General features: G+C 41.1%; 1 protein-coding gene across 1 annotated transcript in view; it reads right to left on the bottom strand.

Annotated features, from left to right (window-relative positions):
- The window catches only part of fgf13a (fibroblast growth factor 13a), a 74,867-nt gene extending 52,555 nt beyond the window's left edge, over nt 1-22,312 (bottom strand). Inside the window, exons 1-2 of the mRNA XM_028416581.1 lie at nt 22,026-22,312; nt 20,409-20,571 (exon numbers count right to left, since the gene is read on the bottom strand). Coding sequence (XP_028272382.1) covers nt 20,409-20,457 — 49 coding nt within the window. The 5' untranslated portion in view covers nt 20,458-20,571; nt 22,026-22,312. The remainder of the gene's footprint in view (nt 1-20,408; nt 20,572-22,025) is intronic.
- Nucleotides 22,313-27,786: the final 5,474 nt, after the last annotated feature.

Below are 27,786 nucleotides of genomic sequence, written 5' to 3'. Positions count from 1 at the left end.
ATAGATTTCATTCATGCATTCACCCGCTCACATCTTACTGATGGATTAATGGATAGGGAAAGTACCTAGCTTGCATCCTCCTGCACAGAGAGATTACTGTGTGGCTCCCTTAGTAATGATCCCACAAATGTTTGAGTGCTGTGTGTATTTAAACAGCTGACACTGATGAGCAGACACTAAGGCCAGAAAACAGTGTTTCGCAGTGTTGCAGATAATTGCCATGACAACACCCACAGCCTGAAAGAAGAAGCGAGCTAGAACTGCTGAAGTAAAAACACTGCAATGTTTGCAATGTTATACTAATTGATAAAATGAAGCTCACATGGGATATGAGCTGTTAGTGTGTGGTCAATACTTGTTTAATGAGGTGCAGTTCTTCCAATTAATTAATACATCATAGCTATCTACCTTATACCTGTACAAATTGTACAAGTGTACAAATTGTGAGCAACCTTCACCTGCCGATTAGTGTCAGATGTGATTCTATTCAGTGCGGTCACACTGTGTGCAAATTCATGTTGCTGTGAATGGGAGAAAAGTGTGCATGCTCTGCTCTGTACTGCTAACTTGAATTTGCAGAATAAATCTCAGCTGCCACTTCAGCAAACTCACACTGAAGTAAAGGATGTGTTGGTCTACTGCCTCTCTGCAGTAGAAACCCTGTCAACTACACTAGTGTGTGTTAAATATTTGATGGCCATATATGTACAGCAAAGGGCTGTTTGCAGCAGGCAAGACAGGCTCTCATTCAATCACCGCAAAGTGCATTTGTGCTGTGTTTTAGGTTCAGATTTAGAGCCATGACAGCAGAAATTTTTGTTAAGGCTAAAAAAATGTTGATAAACAGGCACAAGCCTACATCATCCTTGTTTTAATATACACTGAGTATAATTGGCCAGTCTTAAAGCTTGGCAAACTGGTAGTGCTGATATCGTGTATTCAGGCAGCCATTTGGTGGAGATAATGAGCTTTCTCTATGCTTCCATAGGTCAGTTTGTTCTTACAGCAATGCCCTTTTGTTTTAACACAAAACCAGGCAACACACTAGGAACAAATGCCACACAGCTGCACTAGACCAATGAAAATGGCACCGAGAGAAAGAGAGAGAGAGAGAGATTCTTGATACAGCCTCCATTACCTTGTGTTATCATGGTTGTATTGCTACAGGGCCAGATATCCTATTCAACTGAGATGAAGAGATAGATCCCAACAATAAACTAAATATCCTCTGTGCTTCATAATATTACCGCATGCAAGAACAGCAGGAGTGGCTCACAGCACATGATTCGTGGCCACAGTGCTTGTTTTAAATCACAGCTGGAGTTTGACCTGATCCATCACACATTATGCAGATCAGTGGAAGCCTTCACCATGTCCATTATCAGTATCAGGCATTTGCACATTGTTGTGTGAAGACTCGCTTTAATAAAATAGTACTATATCTGTTATTCTATATGAGTCGATTATGAGAGCACAGGAGTTTCTCAATCGATCAATCAATCAACCAACCAACCAACCAACCAATCAATCAATCAATCAATCAATCAATCAATCAATCAATCAATCCCTACAGACCTCTGTGTGAATTTCTTTATAGCTAAAATTAAACATGCTTACTGACAAACCCAGAATGTTTTTGGTGTCCAGATATTTATTTATTTCTTTTAAGTTGGAGTAATTCATAATGACTGCTTTTAGTGACAGATGCATCTGCTTATCGTTGCACATATTTGGATTAACCATCATAAACAGAGACATCACCCATCAGCAATAATCATCATTTCTAAAAGTCACCACTGTACAGAGTTTCAACATGTTTTTAAGACTAATCAACAACATTTTAAAAAAAAGAAAGAAAAGATAACAGGTGTTGGAAAAGAGCTTTAAATAGAGGCTGCTGTCACTCTCTGTTCTCTGCATGCAGACTTCAAATCACAATCAAAGGTCTTATTAATGTCAGTGCAGCCGACCTTAGCCAGCACACATGAACACATTACCGCTGGCGGCAGGATGTTAGGAGCTTACAACTGTACACATCATTCTCACAGACTTACAACTGGTGCTTTCCCCACAGTCCATCAGGTTTAAATCTAATGCAGACTGGATTAGCCTTTGTCCTTCATATGACCCAACCACAAACACTCCATTATGGCTTGAGGCTGTAAAATCCACAGGGACCTTATTTCAGTACATAAAGCACCTCTGGTTCCAGCTCAACTCCCTTAACTGAACTTCTCTATGTAACTCTGATTACCAGGGTATGTCAAAAAGCCATTAAGGTCAAGCAGCCATTCTGCACAGTTTCACACATTCTGTCGAGCTTGCAGTCACCGCAGCTCTTACTAGAAAAACCTGGAATTTAAACATTTCTGTCACATAACAGGTACCACATGCTGTCACAGCATAAGCCGTACAGAAAGATTTCATAGGAAAAATGACTAACAACAAAGTGAACAGCAGTGGTTTTCTATGACCTTTCCTGATGTTGGCCTGCAGTTTCACTATCCACAGGGGATTGTGGGTAAAGCAGCAAGAGGTGATGGGAGGTGTCTTTCAGGTTAGCACCATTCAGACTAACAGACAGCTATAGACCGAGGCCAAGACGAAGCAAGCTGGAAAATGTATACAGAAAAAGATACATTGATTACTCTCCTGAAAAAACACTTAAAACACTCACCTATTAATATAATTATTTATTCATTTGTTAATATTACATTTTTTAAGAGCTAGCTACTTTAAAATGTCATATCTCTTATAAATAAATGACCTTTGGTAAGGAATAAAGATAGCTCAGGCAACTATGTGACCCCAGTGACCTAATCCTTTTTCACAGAAGTCACTTCTTTATTCCTCCACCTGTCACATATCACCAAATCAGGGGTCACCCTGAAAAAGGCCCTGTAACCAGAAGAAGAAGAAAGAAGAAAAAGAGAAAGAAGAAAGAAGAAAAAATACACCCGGAGCAATCAGCACCACATCAGCGCATCCATCATCGTACTCCTCATCCTTGGCATGCCTTCACACTGCTCAGCACCCTGCCCTCTGACCCGCCTCATAAACTGACACTTTGTAGGAGCGAAACTGTGAACATGGAACGAAAGAGAGCACGATGACAGCTTAGTGACCAATCAATGCCCTAAAATGTAAGGCATTAAATTTTAAGGCCGCTGCAGACCTGCAGTTCTGCAGTGCAACAGCTGACCACAACCTTAGTTGGACAACTGAAATGGAAGATAGACTAATACTATTGAAATGGCTGCAATAACCACTTCTGACCTCTGGAAAGTGCCCGTGTATGTATATGATGCGGAGGCAAAAACAATGTTTTTTTTTTTTTTTTTTTTATTAAATCCACTTTGGAAAGGCTCAATCCTTCAGCTAAGTCCCACTGTTAGATCAGGGTAAGGTGTACACTGCCAAGTGTCTCCTGTGTCACATATGGACACACATTTAATCCCTAAATGGCTTCCCATCTGCAGACACTGACATTTGCATATGATATGGTTCCTGGCCAAGCTACTCTGCTGTGATTTTAACCTCTACCAAAGTGAATAAGAGTTTCTCTGCCATGCCATCTGGGCCCCCCTAAAAATAATTTGAAATCACTTTTTTAGCACATAGCGTATAAACAAGGATTACACATTTTCTGCTGTGTCAAACAATGGGGAGCTAATAAAAATGATGTCAGCCAATGTTTATTTTCTTTGCATAATTCATTCAACTTCATTCAGACTTTGTCAGACACTTGTCATCCACGCCATGCCTGCTGAAAGTCCCCACTGTACTGTAGTGTAGTTTCATGCAGATATGAGTTGTATATAAACTCATTCTTTATGGACTGTGTTGGCTGTGGTCACTCCTATAGTGTTTTCTACCTTCTACATCCACTACTTTATCCTTTGCTCTCAGTTACTGTTTCAGTAGGTTCATAAAACTAAACTATAAAACTTACGATACCTTATTTGAAGTATCGTAATTTGGTTGTTGTTGCCAAAGAAATGGCTAATGCCCCATGTAAACTATGTTTAGCTGCCTGCAAAGACAGTGATCAAACCAGCATTTAAATCTATCAGACTACCTGACAAAACTGTCATCGTGCCCACCATCCCTCCAAACCTGAGGTTGAGATACAGTTATCTGTTGTGTTCTTACTTACATAATGTATATTTTGTTTAGGAAATAAAAACATTTTTTAATGTCAAAAACAGGGGCCGTGTTGCCTTTATTTGACAGTTGTCAGTGTTTAGAGGCAGACAACATGCAGCAAAGGGCTGCTGCAGTGAGCACTGTAGCGTCACCTGTACCTTGTGAGCTATCTGGACTCCCCACAGGCGCCTCTTTTTTTCTTTGTAATGTTCAAATGCCACTTTCCAGAAATAGCTTGTTATTGTCTCCATCCAGTTTAGCTGTGACTGATGAATAATTCAGCAATGACTTTACTGGTGAGAATGAGCTCATCCGCATATTCCAACACTGCATACAGCCATCATATGTCCAACAGCCTTCAATGACATCAAACACAAATACTCTGTATGTCCATCACACACTGTACTATATGTGACACACAGAGAGTGAGAGTTAGTATGCGACCACCCAGACACGCATGCTGTGTGTTACCATGCATAGAATATACATGGACCTGCCTATAGCCTACATTATGACCTAGATGGAAGAAAGGGGGCAGCGAGGAGACTTAAACACTTTTCTCTGTCTGCTGTCTCAGTGGAAGTGTGGAGTCCTCCTTCTCCGACACACTTAGCCACCTAATGCGGCCTGGTAGCTTTGTGTAAAGTATATATGTGAGAGAGAAGCTACCAGCACTACAATCACTTCACCATTGGAGGATCGGGCAAAACACGTGAGGCTGTGATTTGGCAAAAAGAAGGGCTTTTTCAGCTCTTTCATAAAACAGGCTGAGTGGTACAAATTTCTGAGTAGAGAGGGTAAGAACTGTCATGTCATATGTAAGGACACAATCCTGTAGAATAACCTTTTTTTGTCTTTATGAGGTTAAAATTACCCGTTTGAGCTTTAATGGGCTGAGTAACTGGGCTAGTCTGATCTGGTCTAATCTGGGCCGGGTTGTTCTGGATCTGTCTGTTGACTGTCCCCTGTTCAGCTCTGCCAGTCTGTACCCAGAGGGCCTGTTATTTTGGGAGCTCAGCTGAGAAGAGATGACAACATCATGGACTGCTTAAGCTGCTTACATTTCCTCAAGCACTCCCAGTGCACCCTGGGATCTACACTTTTGTGTTGCTACTGTCACTGTTGCTTCACATGCATTGAAAGTATGTGAACAGGCATTGCGTAGCATATCCAGACACAATGCATTCAAATCTACTCGGTCTACACACAAGGGAGAAAAAAAAATCTGTCAAAGAGAGAGATGTGACAGGAAAGCATGTGAGAGAGTCTAAAACGCTATAGAGAAGCATGAGAAGTGTGGGTGTGTGTATAGGGGGTTACAGGTAGCCTGCCTTGTTGATCAAGTGAGTAATATCAGAATCAGTAGCTAAGGAGCAGGTTGAGTAAGCCCCTCTCTTGTGAGGGATTGTTGTGGTTTTTGATTTTCCTTCTTCATTGTGTTGGGTGCATGCAGTATTCCTTTATAACATAAAAATCAGGCATTCAGATCTGTTAGATAAGCCTCCCAGGAAGGAAGCAGTGTCTTGTGCATAGTTAACTTTGCGATTAATTTTGTTTTACAGTGGGCGCTTACCAAGGGTTTAGTCATTACTGCAACTTGTTTATTCATTTGCAATATGTCAACCTTTGACATCATAGCTCTTCGCATTCTGTTGCCTTTTTGCTAACATTTTAAAACTAGAAACTCTTTTTTGTGACATCATTTTCAATAGATTTTGTCGTTTCTGATGGGCTATGCAGAGTGGAGGTAATAGGTTAACAGGGGTCAGACTGTGAGCTGTCAGTGCAGTCCGGCTTCCTTATGTGAGCGGATATCTTAACAGCAGGCTTATTGCCCCGAATGCCTGCCTGGCACAGTCGTCCACAGTTATTACTGCTCAACCCTTCACTCATACTACAAGCACTGATGCAAACACTGCAGGACGGGCCACTATAAAACTTCTGGCCTGTGATGTTACAAGCTCATTGGCCAGCAGAGCCACATAAAATTTGATAACGTGAAATCTAAGTGTCGCTCAGGGAGGAAGAGGAGGAGTTAAGTGGTGTGTCATGCTGAGTCTCATGTTAAGTTAAAGTGGAAGTGATAGAAGGGAAAGTAGACAAGCAGAAAGATTTAAACCCCATCTAAAAAAAAAGTAGCACTAATGTGCTGCTACAAGTAGTCTGGGGTGATGAAAAAGAAGTAAGTGGTGTGAAGAGAGGTGAGGATGAAAAGTCTAGAGGAGTTTTTAGAGAGTTACAGAAGTGTTCTTGTGACAGGAGTATTAATAGAGAAATCTGAGAGATTCGCTGAAAGGGCAGCATAAGTGATAAATCAGTAGACCACCTGAATAAGGCCTTAACCCTTTACTGTTCAGCTTTCTTTTTGCTGTTGTGTGTAACCATCAGTCTCTTTTTAACTTGCTTGGTTACATGAGGGTTAAATTGGAGAGGAGACAGACAGTGAGATAAGTCACAGGTTATCTGTGCAGACATTCATCAGCATTCAGACCGCTGCCGGTTCAGACAGCATGCTGTAGCACAGCACGCTTCAAAGTGGGAGAGACAGGGAGAAGTACGTAGAAGAAAGTAAGAGGGCTGAGAGGAAGCCTCCAGCCAGAAGAGTCCTAACCTGAAAAGACCGCATGCAGGTTTGAGTCTTAACTCTTTCAGTGTAGACACAAAATATAATCAAATTCTATCTTTAAATCAGCTAGATTTTAATATACAAAAACTGAATGAGGCAGAATAAGAGAATGGATTGCACACATTGCATTACAACAGTCACGCTACAACACATGCAAACATCTGCATGCAACTGTACACATGCATACCGACACCCACAGAGCTTCCTCGAGTGATGTTAGACTCGGACATGTACACGCTCACCCTTCATTTCGTGTAATGTCTCTAAAAAGGCTAAAATTACCGCCCAGCTCTTGCTCCGTGTTGTGTATAAGGTGACAAGCGGGAACACATGGGCCTCCTCTACAGTCCCACGATGCCCAGACACGACAGATGGGAAAGCCATTAGGTCTGTGCTAGCTTACACAACCTCTGCCTCTAAGGGTTTGCTTTTACACAGTCAGGTAAAAGTTCACACTGTAAACTTTCAAAATTAGCATGCACCCCCCTCATCATAATATTAGAACAAAACTGGACTTGAGAGCTGACTCGATCTACCTTCATAAGAAAACTGCTGCTGTGTTTTGATATTAGATTTAAGACATTTAATCTGTATGTTCTGAATGTTTTTAATTGCTAAGTGATCTTTTAACACAATTGTCCTGACACTTTTAAACATGCTTGTTATGTAAATACAGAAAAACTACATTATTAAGTTAGGTTAAATGACAATTAATGATGTGTTCATCATCATTCCTCAGAGAAAATAGAACCAATGATTGAAAAAGTACTGCTTATAGTTTTTTACTTGCTTCTAATTGGGAATGTTTAATGCAGACCTTACTGTGCACAATAATAGCTCAGCTTTTCCTCAAACCTTAGTGCTTTTCACTTGAAAGAAACCTGTATCATCTATAAACCTCCATGGGAACCTTCAGCGCACCCACACAACTTGCCTGTTAACAAGCCCCAACTGGCACCAATCGGCGTCATATACGACAGCTTCTGCGTTGCCTGTTATGAAATCCGCAACCATCGGGTCATTTTTCTTCCATTTTTTTCTCCTTTCATCTTCCCTTCAATCAGCAGGCAGGGTGCCGTGACACAACTACTCATTAGTAAGCAGCAGTGGGCAGGCGGAGATCGCTTTGCAAAGACAAACAACTTAATTAGTGGCGGCACAGCTTTAATAAGTTCAGCTCAAAATAGTTTGGAAATGCGGGTAAGAAACATAACATCACCGGCACTGTAATTATGTCTGGGCTGGATTTTTTGATTTTTAATTATTGTGTTACTACTAGCTTTCACTGTATTGTCAGTGTCAACAATTGTTGTTATTGCAATAATGTAATGTTTGTGAGCTCTACTGGGCATGTGAACAGAGAATTACTGCTTTACCCTGTGACTATGAGGGACTTACAGGACATATATATGTTAATCTGTGGTCCGACTGTGGGGAGCTGCCGTATGAGAGAACAGCTTCCTGTTTTTATCTCTCAAAATGTGCTACAGAGGAGTGCAAACAGGAAGATGATTGAATAAAACGCCCCTACACACCTGCTCACACATGCAAATACACACACACATCCCACCAGGGTTTTCAGTCTTATTCAGTACAAGATGAGCAGAGATATAGCAGCAATAATCAAATCCAGCATGATACCTCTTTCCTCATCATTCTGCTGTCTCTGCACTGGAAACTGTAGATCACCGGGGCCAGGTTTTACGCAGGGAAAATTCGAACAGCTTCTTTCATTCAATTTGAGCTTGCAATCTGTTCGTAATTAGTGCCTGATTATTAAGGTAGTGGGTAATTACACAATCTAATGGGACTGCCTTCCAACATTCACTTCTGTGGGATGGATTTGTGTGAAGACGAACTCGAAGAGGGACTATAAAGTTTTGATAAGATGTAACTCCACCCCCTGTTCTAATGGTGATGATGTCAGCGCCATTTCACATTCAGCTGAAATAACCATTAGAAGGCACTCATTTTTAACACTGTAACCTGGATCAACAACACTGCCATACACATCAGTTATAAGCTTTTTAGATAAATTCAGCCATTTGCAGCAAAAATAAATACATGAACACAGCATTAAATGAAAGGTTTTCTCGGTAATTACATATTCTTTCACAATTATTCCACATATGGGTGCACACATATGGAGTAATGCAGTGCCATTGAATTTAGTGGGAAAAAAACCTGCTGAGGCAGCAGCCTGTCGCAGCGATTAGCTTGTTGGTTTGAACTCCAGCATGGGTCAGGTCACTTGCTGCAGCAGCGTCACTGATTATCACAGACTAGGCAGAGTAGCTTGATTAGCCTGCAGGGTAAAAGGAACCCAAATACTTAGTGTGTGTGTCTGTGTGTGTGTGTCTTTTTGCATGAGTAGGTGGGTATTGTTGTGAGGCCAAGACAGGATGGAGACCCAGAGCCAAAGAGTAGAGACCGGTAGAGCAACTTGTAACAAGACTGAGCCACCATCTGTCCCTCGAGCTTTGCAGCATTGTTCGCCCACACAAACACACTACACTAAACCCTACACTACATTACCCAACAACCGAAACACACTGTGCATTCATAGGGCATGTTTTACTCATCATGCTTTAGGTTGTTTGCTGCCGAGTCTCCCTCTGAATAAGAATACCTCTCAGTCCATGAATGAACAGAAGAATGAATGAGTAGATAAAGAGTATGAACAAATGTATATTTCATCCTAACATTTCACATTCTAAAGTCTGTAACAAAGCAGATGCTGCTCTTTGTCAGGAAATATAAGTATGTGCACTTTTAAAATGTAAAGGTCTCTTTCTTTTGTCTCAGGTTAAACAATAAAGTAAAGTAAATGTTTAGTCACCTGACAGACACATATATGTGTGCTCTTCAAGTCTCACGGCTGCAGTGCAGAGCCATGAAAGTGCTTTTTTTAACGGGTGTGATGACTGATTTTAGAGACTGCCTCCACACAGTGTTAACAGCACATTCTGTTCATCCTACCAAAAATGCCCACAGGGTCCAACACATCGACATACACTAATACAGCCGATCATTCCATAAAAGAGAACACATTGTGGAAGAAGCAGTGACGTTCAGATTGGCATTGTTTGAAAGGCTATTCGTCTCAGCACTCAGCAGTATGAGGAGACATGCTGAAATAGCGGTTAGCTATTATTATGAAGACGTACTACAGTATAATCATGAGGAAGCATGAGACTGCTTGTGAGAGTCTACAGATGTTCATTTTCTAAATGATTTCTGGTCTAGCCGTGCAAATCTGTATGAAACCGGATATGGGTGACATTATAACATGTTATTTACTCAGCAGTGATTATGGCACCCCTCCTCCTCTGTTCAGAGGAAGTTTACATCCAGGAGAGATACCATTGTACTTGGAGACTTCTATGCATCAAGCAGCTGGTGTTATTTTGCTAATCTGCGCAGATTGTAGATGATTTTCCCTGCAGTGAAATGATTAAAACACTATTTCTGAAGGCCTCTTTAGACCCTGGCATGATAACCACCACTTCCTGCATATCAGAGGTTTATCACATTTAATCACTGATTGTAATTCTATGGATTTGAAGGTATGATTGATGTAGGCTGTACTCTCTTTTTCAATTTTGTTCTCATCACATTTATTAATACATACTGTTCAAAAAGTGTTCTTGTCAACAATGAAAAACTTCCATGATGGCACACACTGATATATATAGATATATATAGAGACAGATCAACTTATGTACAGTACAGCACTCCCATTACTCACATGAAAGAAGAGGCTGTGCTATGAACAAACACCAGATGCTGCTCTGTAAGTATAGCGAAGCAGAAAGCCCTGCAAACACATGAACACTGACACACCCACACATATAAACATTACACACAGAACGTCATGTGACGAGAACAATCTCAGACGCTGCTGCTTGGGGGCTTTGGTGTCAGCTATGAGTATTAAGCATTAATTAATTGAAACTTGGTGTACCTGCTCTTCTGACAGTCTGTTCCTGATCAGGAGAATGACACTGTAATCACTGCTGTGGACGATGTTAGACGAGAAGCTGCAGTAAGTGCAGGAACTGAAGCAGTTTAACATTATTCCTGGCCTAATTTTCCAGTGTAACCTTTAAGCAAAGCTGAAGCGTTTTGGCGTCATTGCGTGTAACCTTTTCATCTCGCCTACAGCACTGTTCATCTTCTTTATGGTCGCCAGTTCTGCTGGCTTACTGTTAGATCACTGGCTGCCATCTCTCCCTCTCTCTCTCTTTATCCCATTGCTCCATCTCTTTGTCTTCCACTGTCTGTACTGCAGTGTAGGCAGAGACTTGTCTCCTCTAATTACATTGAAAATGATGTGATCATTCACTACAGAGAATCTCTGATGACATCTGACAAAACAAAAAAAGTTAGGTAGGAAACTGACTCAGACTGCACTCAGGCTAAAGGTTTACTGTGAGGTGGAAGGACCGGGGAACAATAGAAACACTATTTGTAGTCCTACAGTGTATGTATAGACATACAGTAACTCCAGAGACAGCTTGTGGTTTCTTTTTGCATGTTAATTGTTCAAGATTTTGTGTTAGGAGTGGACATTCCAGGCTGTTTGCTTATAGATGTTAATATGTGGATGTTGCAGTGGCTTCTGTTTTAACATCAGATGAAGTGTCCACTATCTGGAGTTAATTTAAGAGTTAATTTAAGATGAAGAGTTAAAATCTTTTTTTGTGTGTGTTCTATGAGACATAGAGTCTCATCATTTTCCTGAGAACAGCATGCTATTGTTATGGTAGCAAGATTTAAAAAAAAAGCCTATAACACTGTATAGATGATGCAACAGATGATTGCTATCAATGTGTTGCTAATGTGTTGCAGTAAATTGTAAATGGAGGTGTTAAAGTTTGTCCTGTTGCTATAGTTACCCATTCTAAATACAGTCTAAGTCAACCTATACACTTGATAAACTTCATAAAATAGTCAGCATTTAACTAATAAAACCTGCAATTCATTCAGGGGCCACCAAAGGCGATCTCTAAAAGTGAGGTGATCATTGGGCCAAATGTACAACAAAAATAAACATAATGGCCCATACAGAAGGTCACATTAAAATCAAGATTTTACCCTAACTTAGTGACATGTAGGCTCATCGCAGGTCAAACTCTATCTGAGCAAAAGTTATGCATTAAAAATCTTAGAAAACTACATTAACAAAATCCCCTGTTATTCATCTTTGGTAGCATTTTACGTGTGTAGATGTTTGTGTTGCAATTATATTTTCGAATATTGTGTGTACAATGTTTTAAGAAAATAATAATTAAAGCTTTTGACATCATGTTTACAGGTAAAATGTTCCCTGAAGAAGTCTTTTTAACTTACACCAGAGGAGGCTGCTCACTTACTGTTGCCTTTCCGCCCTTTATTTTCTAATCAAGAGTGTCTCTCCATGTGGATTCTTTCTGCGGCTCACAGCACATGTTTGTGTGAACGTCTGTGTGTCAGCTTCTACAAGAGCGCATGTTAGGAAGGCACCTTGGTATCCACCACCCATGACTGACGACCCCCATGCTTATTGGGGTTTTGTTGCCGTGGCAGCATCTCATTATGTAAATGATGTCTCCCTGATGAAAAGAAGGCAGGCGCAGCCGTGATGCTCACTGCTCCAGACTGTGTAAAATTGGCTTCAGGGACCAGTGAAGGATCGGTGCTATATTTAGAAGTCATCTTAACAATGTCTTTCTTCTCTATTCTTTCTCACATCCTTGAAACAGAGGACCCACTCACATTTAACACTTGCTTCATCTTTTTTTCACACAGTCAGTACTAAAATATTACTCCTGTTAACATGCACACAGACACACTCCCACATTTGAATAGACATTTACTACTTGAAGTTTTCATAAACGCTGACTTAAACCATCTGCTATTTTATTTGGCTTTCTTTTATCTTCTCCTCTTTTCTGTTGAATATTCTGCTCTGAGTGTATTACCCGTCCGTCCCCAGCCCTCATCCTGCTGAATGAATGAGCTTTCTCTGAGGAATGGTACTAATGGCTTTCTGCTATATATCATCTTCATATTCCCGCTCAAGGGAAAGCAACACTAAGTGCTTTGGTCATTCCTCACATAAAGCGTGGCCCAGAGACATGAACCTATATGTTACATATCTCTTACTCTAAATTAAGTACAGTTATTGCTTTTGTCCCCTTCATCAGTAACTGTACAGTAGTCATAAAAGTTGTTCCGTCTGTCAGTTATTCATCCATCTTTATTAGATGTCTAATTTACATTAATAATGAGTCAATCTGAGAACCCATCAGCTTTCTTTGCTGCTTTTACTTTTCAACCATCTTCTTTGGTGGTTTCCAGTGTAACCAGAGGATTCCTATCCCAAGGCAGCCTGATGCGCAGTGGGCAATGTTTACAGTGTGACAAACATGACATGCTAGCAGGGCATTCCATCGCTGCAGGACTGTTTACCTGCATTTACCCGAAAGTCTTTGGTACCACATGGTTGTCCCTTGTTTCCAAATTCTGCATCTTCATGTGCAGATATCAGTAGTGATTGTGTTTGTGTATGGTTTATAGTTTGAATTGTTGCTAAAATCCTCTGGGAAAATCCTCTTAGAAAATGATAGTTGTCCTGATTATAATACAATATATAGCTTAAAAGCTGTTTAAATCGCACAACTTCCACACACTGGCTGTCCCTTTCTAACAGGACCTAAATTCTAATGCAAACTAGAGGTAAATGCATTGTGTATAGTGATTTAAAGGCTCGATGGTCTAGAATTCAATATTATTGACTTCAAGTCATTCCTGTTCACCTTTCTTTAGCTTTCTATTTTCAGAGTGTCCCGCTGTGTGTTAGGACACTGTTGGAACCCAGGTGCAACACAAAGAAAATACAGAAATCACAGTTCTGAGACAACAGAATTCCTTAAATAAATGCAAAACATTTACATTTATAAACCTCCTCTGCACACTGTCAGTGTGCATATCATGAATGTGATGGCTGCTCACACACAATAATGTGTATTTTCCAGGATTTTTCAGAGGCACAATTGGACATTTTTAGGCAACAATAAACAGTAGACCAGGCTGCATAAAGCAGCATAATCCATCAGGTCATTTCAGGATTTCTTTGCATGCTTTCCGCTCTGTTGTTATTCCTCATTGGCAGTTGCTGCTGAGGTAGAACACTGATGCAAGCTGAAGTGTGGCCCTGCCCGCAACTTGCTTCTGAAATCAGCTGCAGGATTGGAGGAGAGCAGGAAGCAAATAATCCTGTTAACTACCCTCTGCACGTTTGCAGAGGAGACGGTGGTCTGCTGCCCTGGCGTCTTCCTGGTGGATTCTCGCTATTGAGAATTGAACCTTGTCCGCAGTTTAGAAACTTCACTCACTTATCTGCATTCTGCTCAAACCTGAATTAATTATTTGTCTTTGTTGGGAAGTTAGATGCTGTCTCCCAGGCCTGCTGTGTTCCAGCCAGTAGATACTGTTTATTACCAGTGGTCCAGCCTTATCTCCTCTCTTTCTTACCTCGCCTTTAATCCCCTTTATAATTTTCACCAACTTTAATTAGTTCATGTCCAGAGCAACTATTAATCCTGAGCATGAGTTAAAATGTAGAATCCAGCATTCCATAAAACCTTTGAACGCTGCATGATTTACAGACCTCGACAGAAATATTTCACTGCCGAGCAGAAAATGCTCCTCTCCTCAATCTTTTAGCTCACAGTAATTTTATGTGAGGCTGTTCCAGTCCTACTATACAACGGTGCAGGTGATCCTGGATAATGATGACAACCCATGGCCTCAATGGCAACCTTGGGTCTCAGTAATTGCTTCTGTGACCTCTTTCTGCCCTAAAAACCTCTAACAGCTCTCCACAGTGTCACCCAGGCTGCTGTGGTATTTTTACTGCGGCTGTGCTTGTGGGTTTTTATATCTATGTGTCTGCAAATACATAGACTAAAGCAAACATGAATAAATTTACTCAGTAATGAAAACTGCATGTGACACGAAGTGCACACAATCTGAAAGTGAGCTCAAGGTGGTGTGAAGGCTTACAGACAAATGAGTCAGTGCTGCCACATGCTCAGTTGAACACATGAGCTCTTCCCTCTCTTCCCTACGTCTCTGATGGGCTAACAGTGTTTGAGTCCATTTATACCCTCAGTCAGATTGTCACACGCCTGGCAAAGATAATATGTGCTGAGGAAATGATTGCCGTTTGTCGTCTCCTTCATACGATGGGCATAAAAAGAAGAAACTAAACAATTCCATTAAAGCATTCAGCATAAAGACATCATTCTCTGCTGATGCCATGTTTGTCCAATTTAACAAGGAATTAGAATTACTTCTCTCCGACAAAGAGTGCTAACCTCCACAGCACTGAGCAAAGGGGTTAGTATGTCCCCATAGCTGACGTCACTTTAAAGCCTAATGTGACATAAATATGCAGCAAAAAGAGTCACTCTCTGAAATATTTCACTGTTCCGGCCTTGTGTGGGACAGACGTCATTTATTGTTATCAGCCATTTGACACACATAAGCAAAATTATGGAGGATTATCTTTAGATGAGATTAGTAGTGTGGAGTGCATTTCTGAAAGTAACTGCAGTAATCCACAGGTAGCAGATAATCTCATACCTGTTTCAGATCAGAGATCAGATCCATGCCATTATTCTGATGAATTTTTTGAATCAGATTATCATGATTGGTCATTATTAGTGGACCGTAAACAAATCTGAAGCAGGGAAGGAAAAGGGGGGAAAACACATACAGCTGGTGAGAGGAGATGAAAAAATTGCTCAAAAATATACGTCAAAAAAGTATTTGTTTTAAGATCATAAAACACATGATTGGATCCGCTATCTGTGTCTGACTAATGGGGATTAAAACTCTTTAATTCCTGTTCCTGACAATTTTTATAGAGGACGCCAAATGACACGACCAGTTTAATGTCTACTAAGAGGAGCATTATCAAAAATGACGCTGGGGGAAAAAAGACACTTAAGAATAATGCAGGGAAAGGAGGAGATCGTGCCATGTTTTCACTTGTTCTGTGGCCCAGCAAATTAACAACCAGCGGCAGAGCCATGTTGCAGCAGGAACTGAGGGAACAGCTCGCAAAGCCATTCACCTCAGAAGACATGAAGCCCTGTGGATTACCAGCAGCGAGCTGACTAATGCAACAGCAGTCAGGTATTTAGAGATTTTAGAGGCAGAACTCTTCTGCTAGGGATGACGTAAGACCGGCAGCATGATTCCATTTCAAAGTGGAGAGAAATTAACAGGATGAAAATGTGTTTTGCCTGAACATGTTGCCGTGGCATTTCTCCACCACTAATTGACCAGTAACTAATCATGTCAGCTCTGGCACAAACACCTACAACAATGTGTTTGGCATGGCAAAAAAAAAACACAACAGATCAGGAACTAGAAGCCCCGCGTGCCCATCACAGGGCATCCCGGGTCACACGGAAACCAAACCTGACAGGAGAATTGAAGAGACAGGCCCCCCCCTCAACATTCTCAAACAGCAATCAGTGTGCAAGTCAGAGATGGAGAGTGGCAGATCACTGATGCCACTCAGAGATCTGAGTGGCATTCGACTCAGCTCAGGAGGAGAGCCAGTTTCCTCCCGGCACTGGAGCCGGATCTACGTCAGTACCAGGAAAGAATCTGACAGGGGACAACTCCACCACCCTGACAGTGCAAATATTTCCAGACAAATGTGTCCTCACAATAACCCTGATGTTTACATGTGACAGACTGCAATATAGTGTTAACCCGTAGTAAAATATGATTGAACTGTAACTTAGTTATGTCTCATTTTACACTTTTAATCTGTGCTACGATAGCTAAAGCAGCACAGGAATGAGATGAACATTTGTTAGCTGACCCTGTCAAATAGCACAAAGTCCTGTGAGCTTACTGAGGTCAGAATTTAAAGCCATTTCCTAAAGCCTTGAATTAAAATTACAAAGATCAGATGAGCTTAAACACAACAAACCTGTTCATTTATGACGCTGCAGGTATCTTTTAAATTTCCTCTGAGAGTTGATAATAAAACCTGACTGTGCAGGTTCTGACTAATGTCTCACTGATTAAACTGCTACCGTCACCACAGGCCACACAAGGAGCTCCTCAAAGAGCCAACCATTAGATCGAAAGATCTTAATGACGCTGTAGACAGTATGCGGTTTTGCTGATGAGATTAGAGCAGGTGTCAGTGTTGTGGAGGACAAAGCTGCCCACGTTGTGATTAATGAAGCGGCTCCAAACTCCTCTCTGGGAATCTATTGATTCACTTCTACGGCTGGCCTTGCTCTGAATTAATCTGCCTGCAAATATGCAAGACTTATGTCTTCCACCAGGCTCAGACCTGCAGTTTGCGGCAGACATGAATCCACCGGCTGACACTTGCAGCCCAAGAGGGGAGTCTATCAATGAAGTCTGAGAAGGGTGACAGAAAAGTGCACATTGGAGTTCTTTGCTGACATAAATGTGGCATTTATGAATCACAATTAGCAAGAAATCATCAAAATAGAAATAAAATCACTAATCATAACTTTACACATTGTGTCTTAACCGGAAAAAGAAAAATTAAGACATAAACACAAGAGTTTCAGGCCCGTGAAACTGCTCTATAGCTGAAAGTGTGTACGTCACGCTCTGACGCATCACTTTGTCTGTACAACTTAGCTTCACAAGAACAAGGGGAAACTAACACAACATGAGTCACTGGTGTTGATGCTGGAGCTCTGATACACACCTCCTCTGTCTACCCCAGCATATTTCTCTCTGAAAAACCTGTCACCTGGTTTCAAAGTTATCAAGTTATCAAGCCAAAAAGTAATTTTTTCGCACCTTTATGATGTGATTATTATTAGAACCTCTGCATCTCTTCAATATTATCTTTGTTGAAAGATCTGGAAGCCGTCCCAACATGCATTGCTACTTTATTAACTTTTTCTGACTGTGTTGGATGTTAATGAGCCATTATTTACAAGATGTACTGTAACTGTGAATCAGCTTCCTTTAGATCATTTAGAATAATGATCATATGCATTCATTATTTCATTTCAGCACCCCTAATGTGAGAGGAATGCTTGTTTAAGTTGGGGGTGTCATTTCTGTTCTGAAGAAAAGCAGGGCAGTAACAGCTTGCAGTAAAAAGGCTGTGGAGATGGCAGGTGGTTCCGGCTTTAATGGACTATTTCCCCAAAATAATTTGTGGGACAGGTGGTTGCCAACATTGGCAGAGTCAGTGGTGATTTTCCCAATGCAATTCCCTGCTCTTGTGCCATTCAAGTCTCTGATGGAGGGCAGCTGGCACCAAGTGACCCTTTCAGCGATGCAGAAAGTGAACTGTTTCCCCCCCTCCTGAAATTGGAAGGAGGAGTTTTTTTGGCTCTTGGCTGTGCAACTATAAAATTAGAACAGGCTCTGCTGAATGTTCCTCGTCTGAGAATTGTGGAGATGGTGCTGACTGTACAGTAGAGCCTAAAAGAGTCAGCTATACACACGTGGCATTGATTTCCAGTGGGAGATGAGAGGGAAAGTTGCTGTGGAGGTTAATCTCAAAATCAATTCTTTTGAGCATATTTCGCTCACTGTATTGTCAGCAAAACATGGCGGGCTAGCACCTCTATCTTGTAATTGGTCTTCTGTTTCAGTTTTATAACTTACGTAGAAAAAAAACATGAAATGAAAACAAAGACAGGAGAGACTGTCCCAGAATTAGCAATAGTGGTGAAACTACCAGGCGAGGCTGTACAAAGACTGCAACATGCAGGTAGAACAGGTGGTGGTGGATGTCAGGTGACAGGTGGTAATTCAGTCACATAACTTTGAAGCTGTTTTTTCTTCACTGGATGTTTACGTTTACGTTTTTATGTTTTACGCTCCTTGTCCATTTTACCCAAATAATTACAAGGATCTAAAACATGATATGTTGTCAAAGCATCATCGGCAAACTTTGGCTCTGATGATGCATAGCATACTGGACTACCACATTGAAAACTATGCTATAAAGAAGGATGCCAAGGGCTACATAACTAATAGACCGTTTATGACAACCTGGGATAGGAAAGATGAGAAAACACAGGCCTGTTATATAAACCTAACCTGAAATATTTAAGTTAAGGCAAAAACAATCTTCCATTAATGGAGCTCTGTTATGTATCTAATCTAAGTTTGATTATTAACAGGTGAGATTTTCAGTATTCCAACAACGAGATGTATAAAAATATGACATTTTTGATCATGTGTTTCCACAAATTTACAGCCCCCCCCCCTCCCTAGAGGAAAGCACTAAAGTAAATTATGCCAGATTACCCATTAATAAGTGTAATTAAATGTTGAAGGAAAACACATAAAGAAAGCTGTGTGCAGTCAGGCTGTGTGCAGTCAGGCTGTATAGTGTAGGTATCTACTGTATGTACCACTTATAGTAACATCAACAAGCGACGTCACCAGTTTAGCAGTGCTGCCAAAAATAAGCCAATTAGGTGTATTGATTTGCTGTGAGCACCTTAAAGGGAGCCGGAACATGACAACAGGGAGATCCAAATGTATTGCTGTACTGTAAATAAAAGGCTGCAGTGGGCACGCTGCCAGAGTGCACAGTAAATGCTGCTTGTTATTATATTACACCCAGGAAACCCATGTTGATTCATTTACCATAAAGATATGGTTAGGTAATTAGGTAATTAATTCGGTTACTAATAAAAGCTACAGAGACAATAAAACACAGGCTTGTGTTTTTGTGGCTGGAAAACAACTCTGGGTCTGTGAATAAATCCACTGACGCAATGAAACTGATTTCCTGTCAACGTCACTAAGATTGGTTTGGTTATTCAAAGACGAAGGTGCAGTAATGTGTGTGCCGGTGCGTAAAGTGTCGTGCACATCCCCAAGCGTACACGGAACGGTTACTGCGATTAGTCCCGCCAGGTTTCTCTGGCAACCCTGTCTCCGCTCTGTCTCCATGGCAATGCATAGGCAGTTTACTTCCTTTTTCCTCAGAGGTATGGGAGGAAGAGGGGAGGAAGGGGGTAGATTTCTACGCCATAGGTCACAAGCTCAGGCTGCGAGACTTATTATAGGCTCCGCGCTTCGTGGTTGTACAGATGTGCGGCTCAGTATGCGCAAACGGTGCGAGCGAGAAACACAAAGGGACCTTTCAACAGGATGCCAGTAACACAAAAGGATCACATCGCCACCATCTCTACGCTTTAACTGCTACTCTGACTGTAATAATCATGCTCATTGTCATGCTGTGAGCCTACAGGTCTGCTGCAACACATTGACGGATATTCTCTGTGTGTTTTTTTTTTTTTTTGGCTGTAGCACCAAGCACGTAAAGCATGTGATCTCAAACCAAGGCACTCGTGCAGTATTATAGGCCTACAAATGCTTACATCTCAAACAGCAGTATCCACATGCACCGTGCTGGAGATGGCTCACCAAACCAGTGGCAGCTATTGTTTTCAGTCTAACCTCAAAGGGTGATTTGAGCACCATGCAGGGGTAATGAATGGGCGCATGGCCGCGTTTAATTAAAAAAAAAAAGAAAAGAAAAGGAAAAAAAGAATCCTGTTATAAAAGGATAAAAGCAGTCAGTGCAAGGCAAAGGTTCGCCTCTTACCCTTGGAAGCATCCTTGTCTTCTTTAGGCTTCGCCACTTTTCCGCTCATAGATCCCAGTTTGGATGTGTAATTCCCGATTTGGATAAGAATCGAAATCCCCTTAATTGCTGACTGTCCTCAATGAAATCCTTACCAAAGGTTCCAGGTGCTGAGATAAGGGTTCTGTGAGGAGAGAAGTGCTCATTTTAAAAATTGCTTTTCACAATAGCAGCGTTTGGTGTTACAGCTGGGCCACATAACGAGACAATAGACCGTGGGGGCTACTCAGGCTGCAAGGTGTTTATCAATGATATCAATGAAAACGTCCAACAACTGATGCTCTCTAAGCGCACTCACACACGCCACACGACAAAGAGCCCATACACTTCCAATAAACACCAAGAAGCAGCCTGTGAGCATGGCTTTATTCTCAGTGCAGCGAGCTTTAACCTACCTTATCTCCTCCACGTTTTCTGCTACATCAATGCACATTGATGAAAGGAAACGCTCCCACCATGAATCCCGTTATGTTGCATACAAAAATCACGACCTAATCTACTGTGATAATGAAGCAAAAAGCTGCAAAATAGAGCGCAGGTTTATTTCCCCCCCCCCACACTGGTCTTCAGTCACACACACACAAAAAATGCCAAGTCAAAACACTGAAGCGTCCTGTCTAACAAACCCCGGGAGAAATGCCATCCAGTGTGGCTTCTGCGGCCAGCTTTTCTAGTCTGAGGCTCTGCTCCTCTAGACGCTCGGCGGGCACAATCAACAGGATACAGGAACAACGTGAGAGCGCTCCACCCGTTACAGCGCAGATTCACACCGTGGACATTTGTTTTTTTGACCCCGGTATCACAGCTGAGCTGAAAACGAGCTGCTCCATCAGTGAATGCAGCCAGTGCGTGAGCCGTGCTGACGACGCGCTGGAGAATTAAAGCAGGAGGCTGTGCTGCATGGCGCTCACCATCTTGCTGTTGCTCTCATTCAGTTGCCTTTGCAGAGCTATGCGTTATCCCATTCACATCCAGGTTTATCTCTTATTCTTTGACTTTACTGGATGCATGAAACTGTATTAAAGCCACTTTTCAGCCAGGAGGATAAAGTCTCATTCATATTTTGGTTTATGGTGAACATTTGGCAGTTTAAATGATCTCACTAGTTTAAAAAGCTGATACACACACGCAACAAAAGACATACTTTGTAAGGACACTGTGAAAAGTTTAGAGATTAACATCCACCAGGAGAAGTATTTATTCATCTACTTGACCTGAAGCTTAAAATAAGAGTTTTGTTTGCTGGCATTTTATTAGTGTTTCACCTCAGAAATCTGTGCCTTTATAAATAGAGACTATAAACCTATAGAAAGTGATTTAAGCAAAACCTTAGGTTTTATTTTTGCCACTAGTTTTCTTGTACCTGTACCTATAAGCTCAGTGTGTGTTTTCTAAAGGAAATAGTGCATTTTATTTTGAAAACTTTACTCTCTACACAACCTAATATTAAAGCAAAGTGTTTAAATAACACCACAAACCATGTGGAGCAACACTGTCCATCATGACTTATAAACACACAGAGAATGCTGCGCTCCACACATCTCCTCAGCTTTAAAGCTTAAGATGTAGGGTCCTTACCTTTCAGACCTGTTAAGACAAGCTACTCCTCATCCTTTGTTTGTTCTCACATTAAAGCGTCCAGTTCAAAAACAGTGACTGAGCCTCAACATCAGCCGAAAAAAAAACTCTTTCCAGGCCTGTTAATCCACTTTTAGAGACACTATAATAATTATGGGTATTATCTTTTTTATCAGATTATGTTCAGAAATCCTGGTAATCCCAGTGTGATTTTTTTTTTTGTTCAGGCTTTATGTCACATCTCCTGGTCTTGCAGGTCTGTAGTACTCTGTGGCAGCAGAGGAAAAAAGACCTGAGGGTTGAGGGTTACAAGATCTATATGGTTGCTATTTTTAGAGGAAATTGGACCCCCTTCCAACTTTCTTCACATGCTCAAATCTTCCTGAGACGTTTAAGTGACTGAGGTCTGTTTCACTGTGTTTACCTCACACGGGCAAATGATTTTTAAACAGAATATGCACTAAGTTCAGTTATGTTACTTATTTTAAACAAACTTAAACTAAGTAATAAAATCCTTTTAAGACCATTTTTGACTTTAATATGATAGTCAGTCCTTTTTGTATTGTACTAAGACTGTTTGTGCCGTTTCTAAGCTGTTTGAACAAGCTTCATGTACTTTACAACTGTAGCAAAAAAACTTGGAGGCTATAACTGTTTGATTGCTATAATGATAAATTAAGGCTCTGCCATTGGTTACTGAGAATCATTTGGACCTGGAAAAAAAATAGAAACAGGCGTCTTCTATTTTGACTGTTCAGAGTGACCCTGTTAAGCATGTAATAATTCATACAGAAAAAAAAATCTTTCTCTTAAAAAACTATAAAAAATAGTTTCAAACAAAGGTTTTGTCTGCTCGTCAGCATGCTCTGACAGTAATAATGCTCGGGTTTGTGGTAGCAGCTGTCTTAGCAGCAGATGAGAATGGAAAGGACCATGAATCGATGGGAGCTGACCACTCAGCTGAGAGGTCAGAGAGGTCAGGCTGGGGGGGAGGGGTGTCACCAACAGGATGTCTTCATGAGACACTAGAGAGAGAGCATCCACAGATACATAAGACACTACCAAAACCTGTTTATGTAACAAACACACACACAACTACACATTACAAGGACAGATGCCTTCATCTTATGAACAGTTGTAATATATATAAGTCAACCTCTGACACCAGCTGGACGTTTGCATGCATGTTGGGACCGAGGAGGGGAGAGTAAGGGTCAGAGACAGTGTAAATGTCAGTGGGTTGTGTTCCTACTGTGTTCATGGCCTGTGGCCTTCTTTGACCCCTCCAGTGGGGCATTGCACTACAGTGCTGCGTTCATCCGCAGTCTGTTTAAAGCAAAGACCTGGAGCCGGTTTGGTACGGTGCACTGTGCCACCTCTGATGTCAGTTCACAAGCTGCGTCCACCCGTGTCACCAAATAACCCTGAATCACTGCTGTTTGTCTGCTGATGGCACGATTTATGTTAGAAAAATCACCTCAGCCTCACATCGCTCCACACTCAGCAAACAAACCATGTATGTGAATATCAAAAGTGTTCGTATGTACAATGGCATTCTTTATCAAATCAGCACCATCTAGATATTAAAAGACCTTTACTTTCATAACTTTAAGTACATTTAAAAGTAAGTACTTTCACTTAAGTAGGATTGTTTATGTAGCACTTCTACTTTTACTTAAGTATATATTTTGCTGGGTAATTGTACTTTTAAGTCAAGCTTTCTTGAGTTTTATGTAAGCCAATACGATGATGGACACTTGGTATCCCAGGGAATGACAAATCATTCAAGACAGCACAATGGCATTTGGTGAGGATGTTGCATGTTCAGTGTTTGCGTGGGTTTCCTCCAACGGCTGATGCAGTAAAAGCAGGTTTGAGGCTGAAGTGTCAGTAAAAGCAAAACTATGGAGTCTTTTAGCCTTCAAACTGTATTTCATACAAACTGTATCACATCAATTCACAATAGATTGCATGACACCTCCATCTTTGCTCGAGAGCATCTGTACCGCCTGTACTGACAGTAGGAAACTTTGGGGTTTGGGTAGGAACTACAACATTTTTCTACTTTATGGCATGTGTCACATCCACAAACAGAGTTGGCAGATCTGATCTATCTGATCTTTCTGATCTACAGAAAGTAAAGGTGATGTTTGAGTAGACGAAGAAAAGGGAATATGTATTTTTTCTTTTATTCATATTTTTTTATATATATGTATAAATAGCTCCGGCTTCAAAGCAGTTTGACGCCGTCCTTGGCTGCTTGTCAACAATTTTTTTTAAAAATTACGACAATTGTAACAGACAATGTTCATCAGACAGTAGGGGGACCCTGCGAGCAATTCCTCCAAAACCTCCATAGTGTTGCTTTAAGTAAGGCTTGGTGCTGTATTGGTACTTTGTCACATTTTAATCACCATACGTTTCAGTGATTTCTCATCATCTGGGAGCCCAATTTCTTAGAAGATTCATTAGCTACAGGGCAATACAGCTCAGGTCCTTTTTTTCTAGAAGTGTGTATTCATCACATCAGTTCAAAATCAATTTCCAATTGCATGGAACAGCCATACACACACACACAGCATCTGCACTCTGAGCTGACTTATAAATCAGTTGCATGGGAAGACAAAGCAACACTGGACCAACAGTGAAGGAGCTGCTTGATTTGCTGCTCGCCCAGACTAAAAATCACCCAAGGTTATATTTGTTGGAGGAGCCGGTATGGATGCTACAGTCCCAAAGCTCATTCTCTGGGACAGGCGGGGAGGTGTTGGAGGGTAATGTTGTGCAGCAGCTGGGTTAGTCATCTGCCCCTGATTGTAGGTGTTAGTCTGATTCAAGCTCTGAGTGTGGCTGATAAGGTAATCAGGCTGGTTCTGTTACACGGGTGCTGATGACAACAGATACACGCTGGTATCAGAGGAGGTCAAGAACTGTTTGGAAGATTTGTTGTGTAATATAAATGGGAGTTATCGCAGTAAAAATGTGTGCAACATTACACAGATCAGAACATTTTGTGATGTTGGCTCATATCAGAGAATTGCAGGTTGACCGATGCAAATACATTTAATACACTTAAACATACTCAGGAAGTTATCATTCAGTGTAGATGTCAGCAGAGGTCAGTGTCACACCAAGCAGAGCAAGTGTGATATTCACATTTGTCATAAATGAATAATAATGTATCAGAGCGGAAAATGCAGCACAATAAAACCCAAAGACTGAAAATAACAATAAAGACCACATATGTGTCCACAGGCCCGTACATAAATTTGATGGATTTTATTGATTATAAGATGGTCACACTTGCTTATTTATCTCTGAGTCCCAAAGAGCTCAAGCACACAAACTTTAGTTTAAAAAGGTCAGGATGGGGTCAACAAGTTATTTCAAAAGTAAAGAGGTCAGGGTCAGAGGGTAAAACATGATGTCGTATTTCTGTCACGTCTCCCGATAACACGCCCCATAATTGACTTGGCCCCTCCACAGATTGCATTTTTATATCTCTCATGTCGCAAAGTCAGGTTATATATTCCAGCTGGTGGACAGATGATCTACATGTATTTGGTGCAGCTGATACACACCAAGACCTCATCACTGCAGCTGCAGGTGACTAATTGGCGCCTGAGAAGTGTTTGAAGGTGGAACTGATATCATAAATAATCCATTTGACCCATTTTTTTTAAACTCATGCAGTTTAGCTATTTGCAAAAAATCATTTCTGACATTCATCAGGACAACAGTAAGCTTCGCAGGCACTTTTTTGACCAGGAGGGATGAGAGCTCCACTTTTCATTAACGGTGGCTGAACATCAGTGAGCCGGCAGCGTCTGTCAGCTTGGCTGCATCACGGCTCACAGAACCAGTAATACAATAATACAGTGTTTCTGGCTCAGTAAAAGAAATGACCTCACCAAAGTGCAAACTTAGACCAGGTATGTACCCACTGTGAGCTGATTAATCCAAGCATTAACAGATTGAATCTGCCACTGAACTATTACTGTAAATCAACAAAATGTGTTTTTAGTTTATTTCATTTACATCTGCACACTAACTGCTGTTTTAAATCCAATTTCCCTCTTCTTCTTCATCAAAATTAAAAGACAATTGTTAAAATGTCAGGGTTTGGTGGGCGTGCATGTGGGCAAGTGGGTGGAATGCGTGTGAAGCGTCAGGCTTTTTAAACTACAGAAATTACTGTGCTAATTAACGGAGCGAGACGCTCTAAAATATCACATTAATGTCAATGACTTCATCGGGAGGAGGGGAGGGTGAAGGGGGGAAAGGAGGGGAGGGTGAAGGGGGGAAGGAGGGGTGCTGGTGTGAGGGTCCCAGCTCCCTTTGGATATTACTGTACAGGCTCACAGTGTGTTGAGCAGATGCATTTTTCTTTATTTTTGCCCCCTGGATTTCCACAATAATCCATAACCATTATGCAAATTGAAAGAAGAAAGGTCATCTGGGGGTTTAAAGGTAGCTGAAACATAAAGTGCCTTTGAATCATTTTAATCACTTCTCTTTACAGTAGAATCTTTATAAATGCAGCCCGGGTACACATGACTTGGCCCTGACTTTGTGCACAGACTGACTGCGAGCAGGTTTAGCTTTGTCACCTGTCTTTGCCCAGATTCAGCTTGGTTTAAAGAGGCAAAGTCTCTGTTCTCGGTAGAGCATCCCGGGACCTTATTTTACAAAACCACGTGTGTAGTGAGGTCATCACAGCTAAATACTTTATAGAGCCAGTGACCTTCTCCGTAGAACCAAACTCCCTTCAGCTGCAAATCTCAGCATGTAGCTCAATGAGCAGTGTTTCACAAAGTAAATGGTACTTTACAATCTTTGCTGACTAATGTCATTGTTTGGTTTTTGGTGTTCTATATTGTGAACCTCAGTTCTTATCTCTAGGCCATTTAATGCTGCAAAATGCTTGATGTGTAGACTTAATACACAGAATGTTCCAGAAGTGACTTGCTATTCCTCTGCAGTTCTTTGATTTCACATCACCAGGTTAAACATGTTAATCAGTTGACAGCTTGGGGCACAGCTGCGGTTGCTGTTTCCTTGGGTTTCCAGTCTTTATGCCATGCTATGACATAACATAGCTAACATAACCATCTCCTGGACTAAAATAACCTTTTGGCTCTACCTGATATGCTGTGGTTACTCTAGACACACACTCTGTGATGAATGTAACACCGCTTGTTGAGGCTTCAGTTACAGCAGCTCTTTTCACATACACTGATTAATTATCTGGAATTAGATCATAAGGTGGATCGTATAAACACACAGCTGAACTTTCCTTTCTTCGCCATAAGCTCACACATATTAACCTTTACGCCCTTTGCCCTGATGAAATTGATATATCACTGTTGCTCCAAGATATTATCATTGTATTATTAAATGTCACCCTGTACACACAGGTTTCACAGACAGTTAACAGAAAGTGAGACCGGTCCTCATACAAACAAATTCTAATCTATATTGCAAGTTTAATTGCAGCATATTTATTTTTAAAAGTTTGGTTTAATATAGATTGTTTTTTCTCTAAATATACCAGTAAATATTTCAAGATTAAGTTACCTTTAACGAACAGTTTTCTCAAAGCATTCTGAGCTCTGCTCTTACCACAGCCAAAACATTAACCAAATGACACCGTGTGTCCGGTGGAGACTGATCTCCCAGACAGCACTGAGAGATACTGTACAGTAGCAATCAATAGCACTGAGCATCAGAGTTTTTATTATCTGCAAGGCCCTGACTCGAT

This window comes from Parambassis ranga, chromosome 10, assembly GCF_900634625.1.
Source record: "Parambassis ranga chromosome 10, fParRan2.1, whole genome shotgun sequence".
NCBI classification, from domain to species: Eukaryota; Metazoa; Chordata; class Actinopteri; family Ambassidae; genus Parambassis; species Parambassis ranga.
Note: the sequence above shows the minus strand (reverse complement) of the source record. Positions and strands in the feature narration are given on the sequence as shown.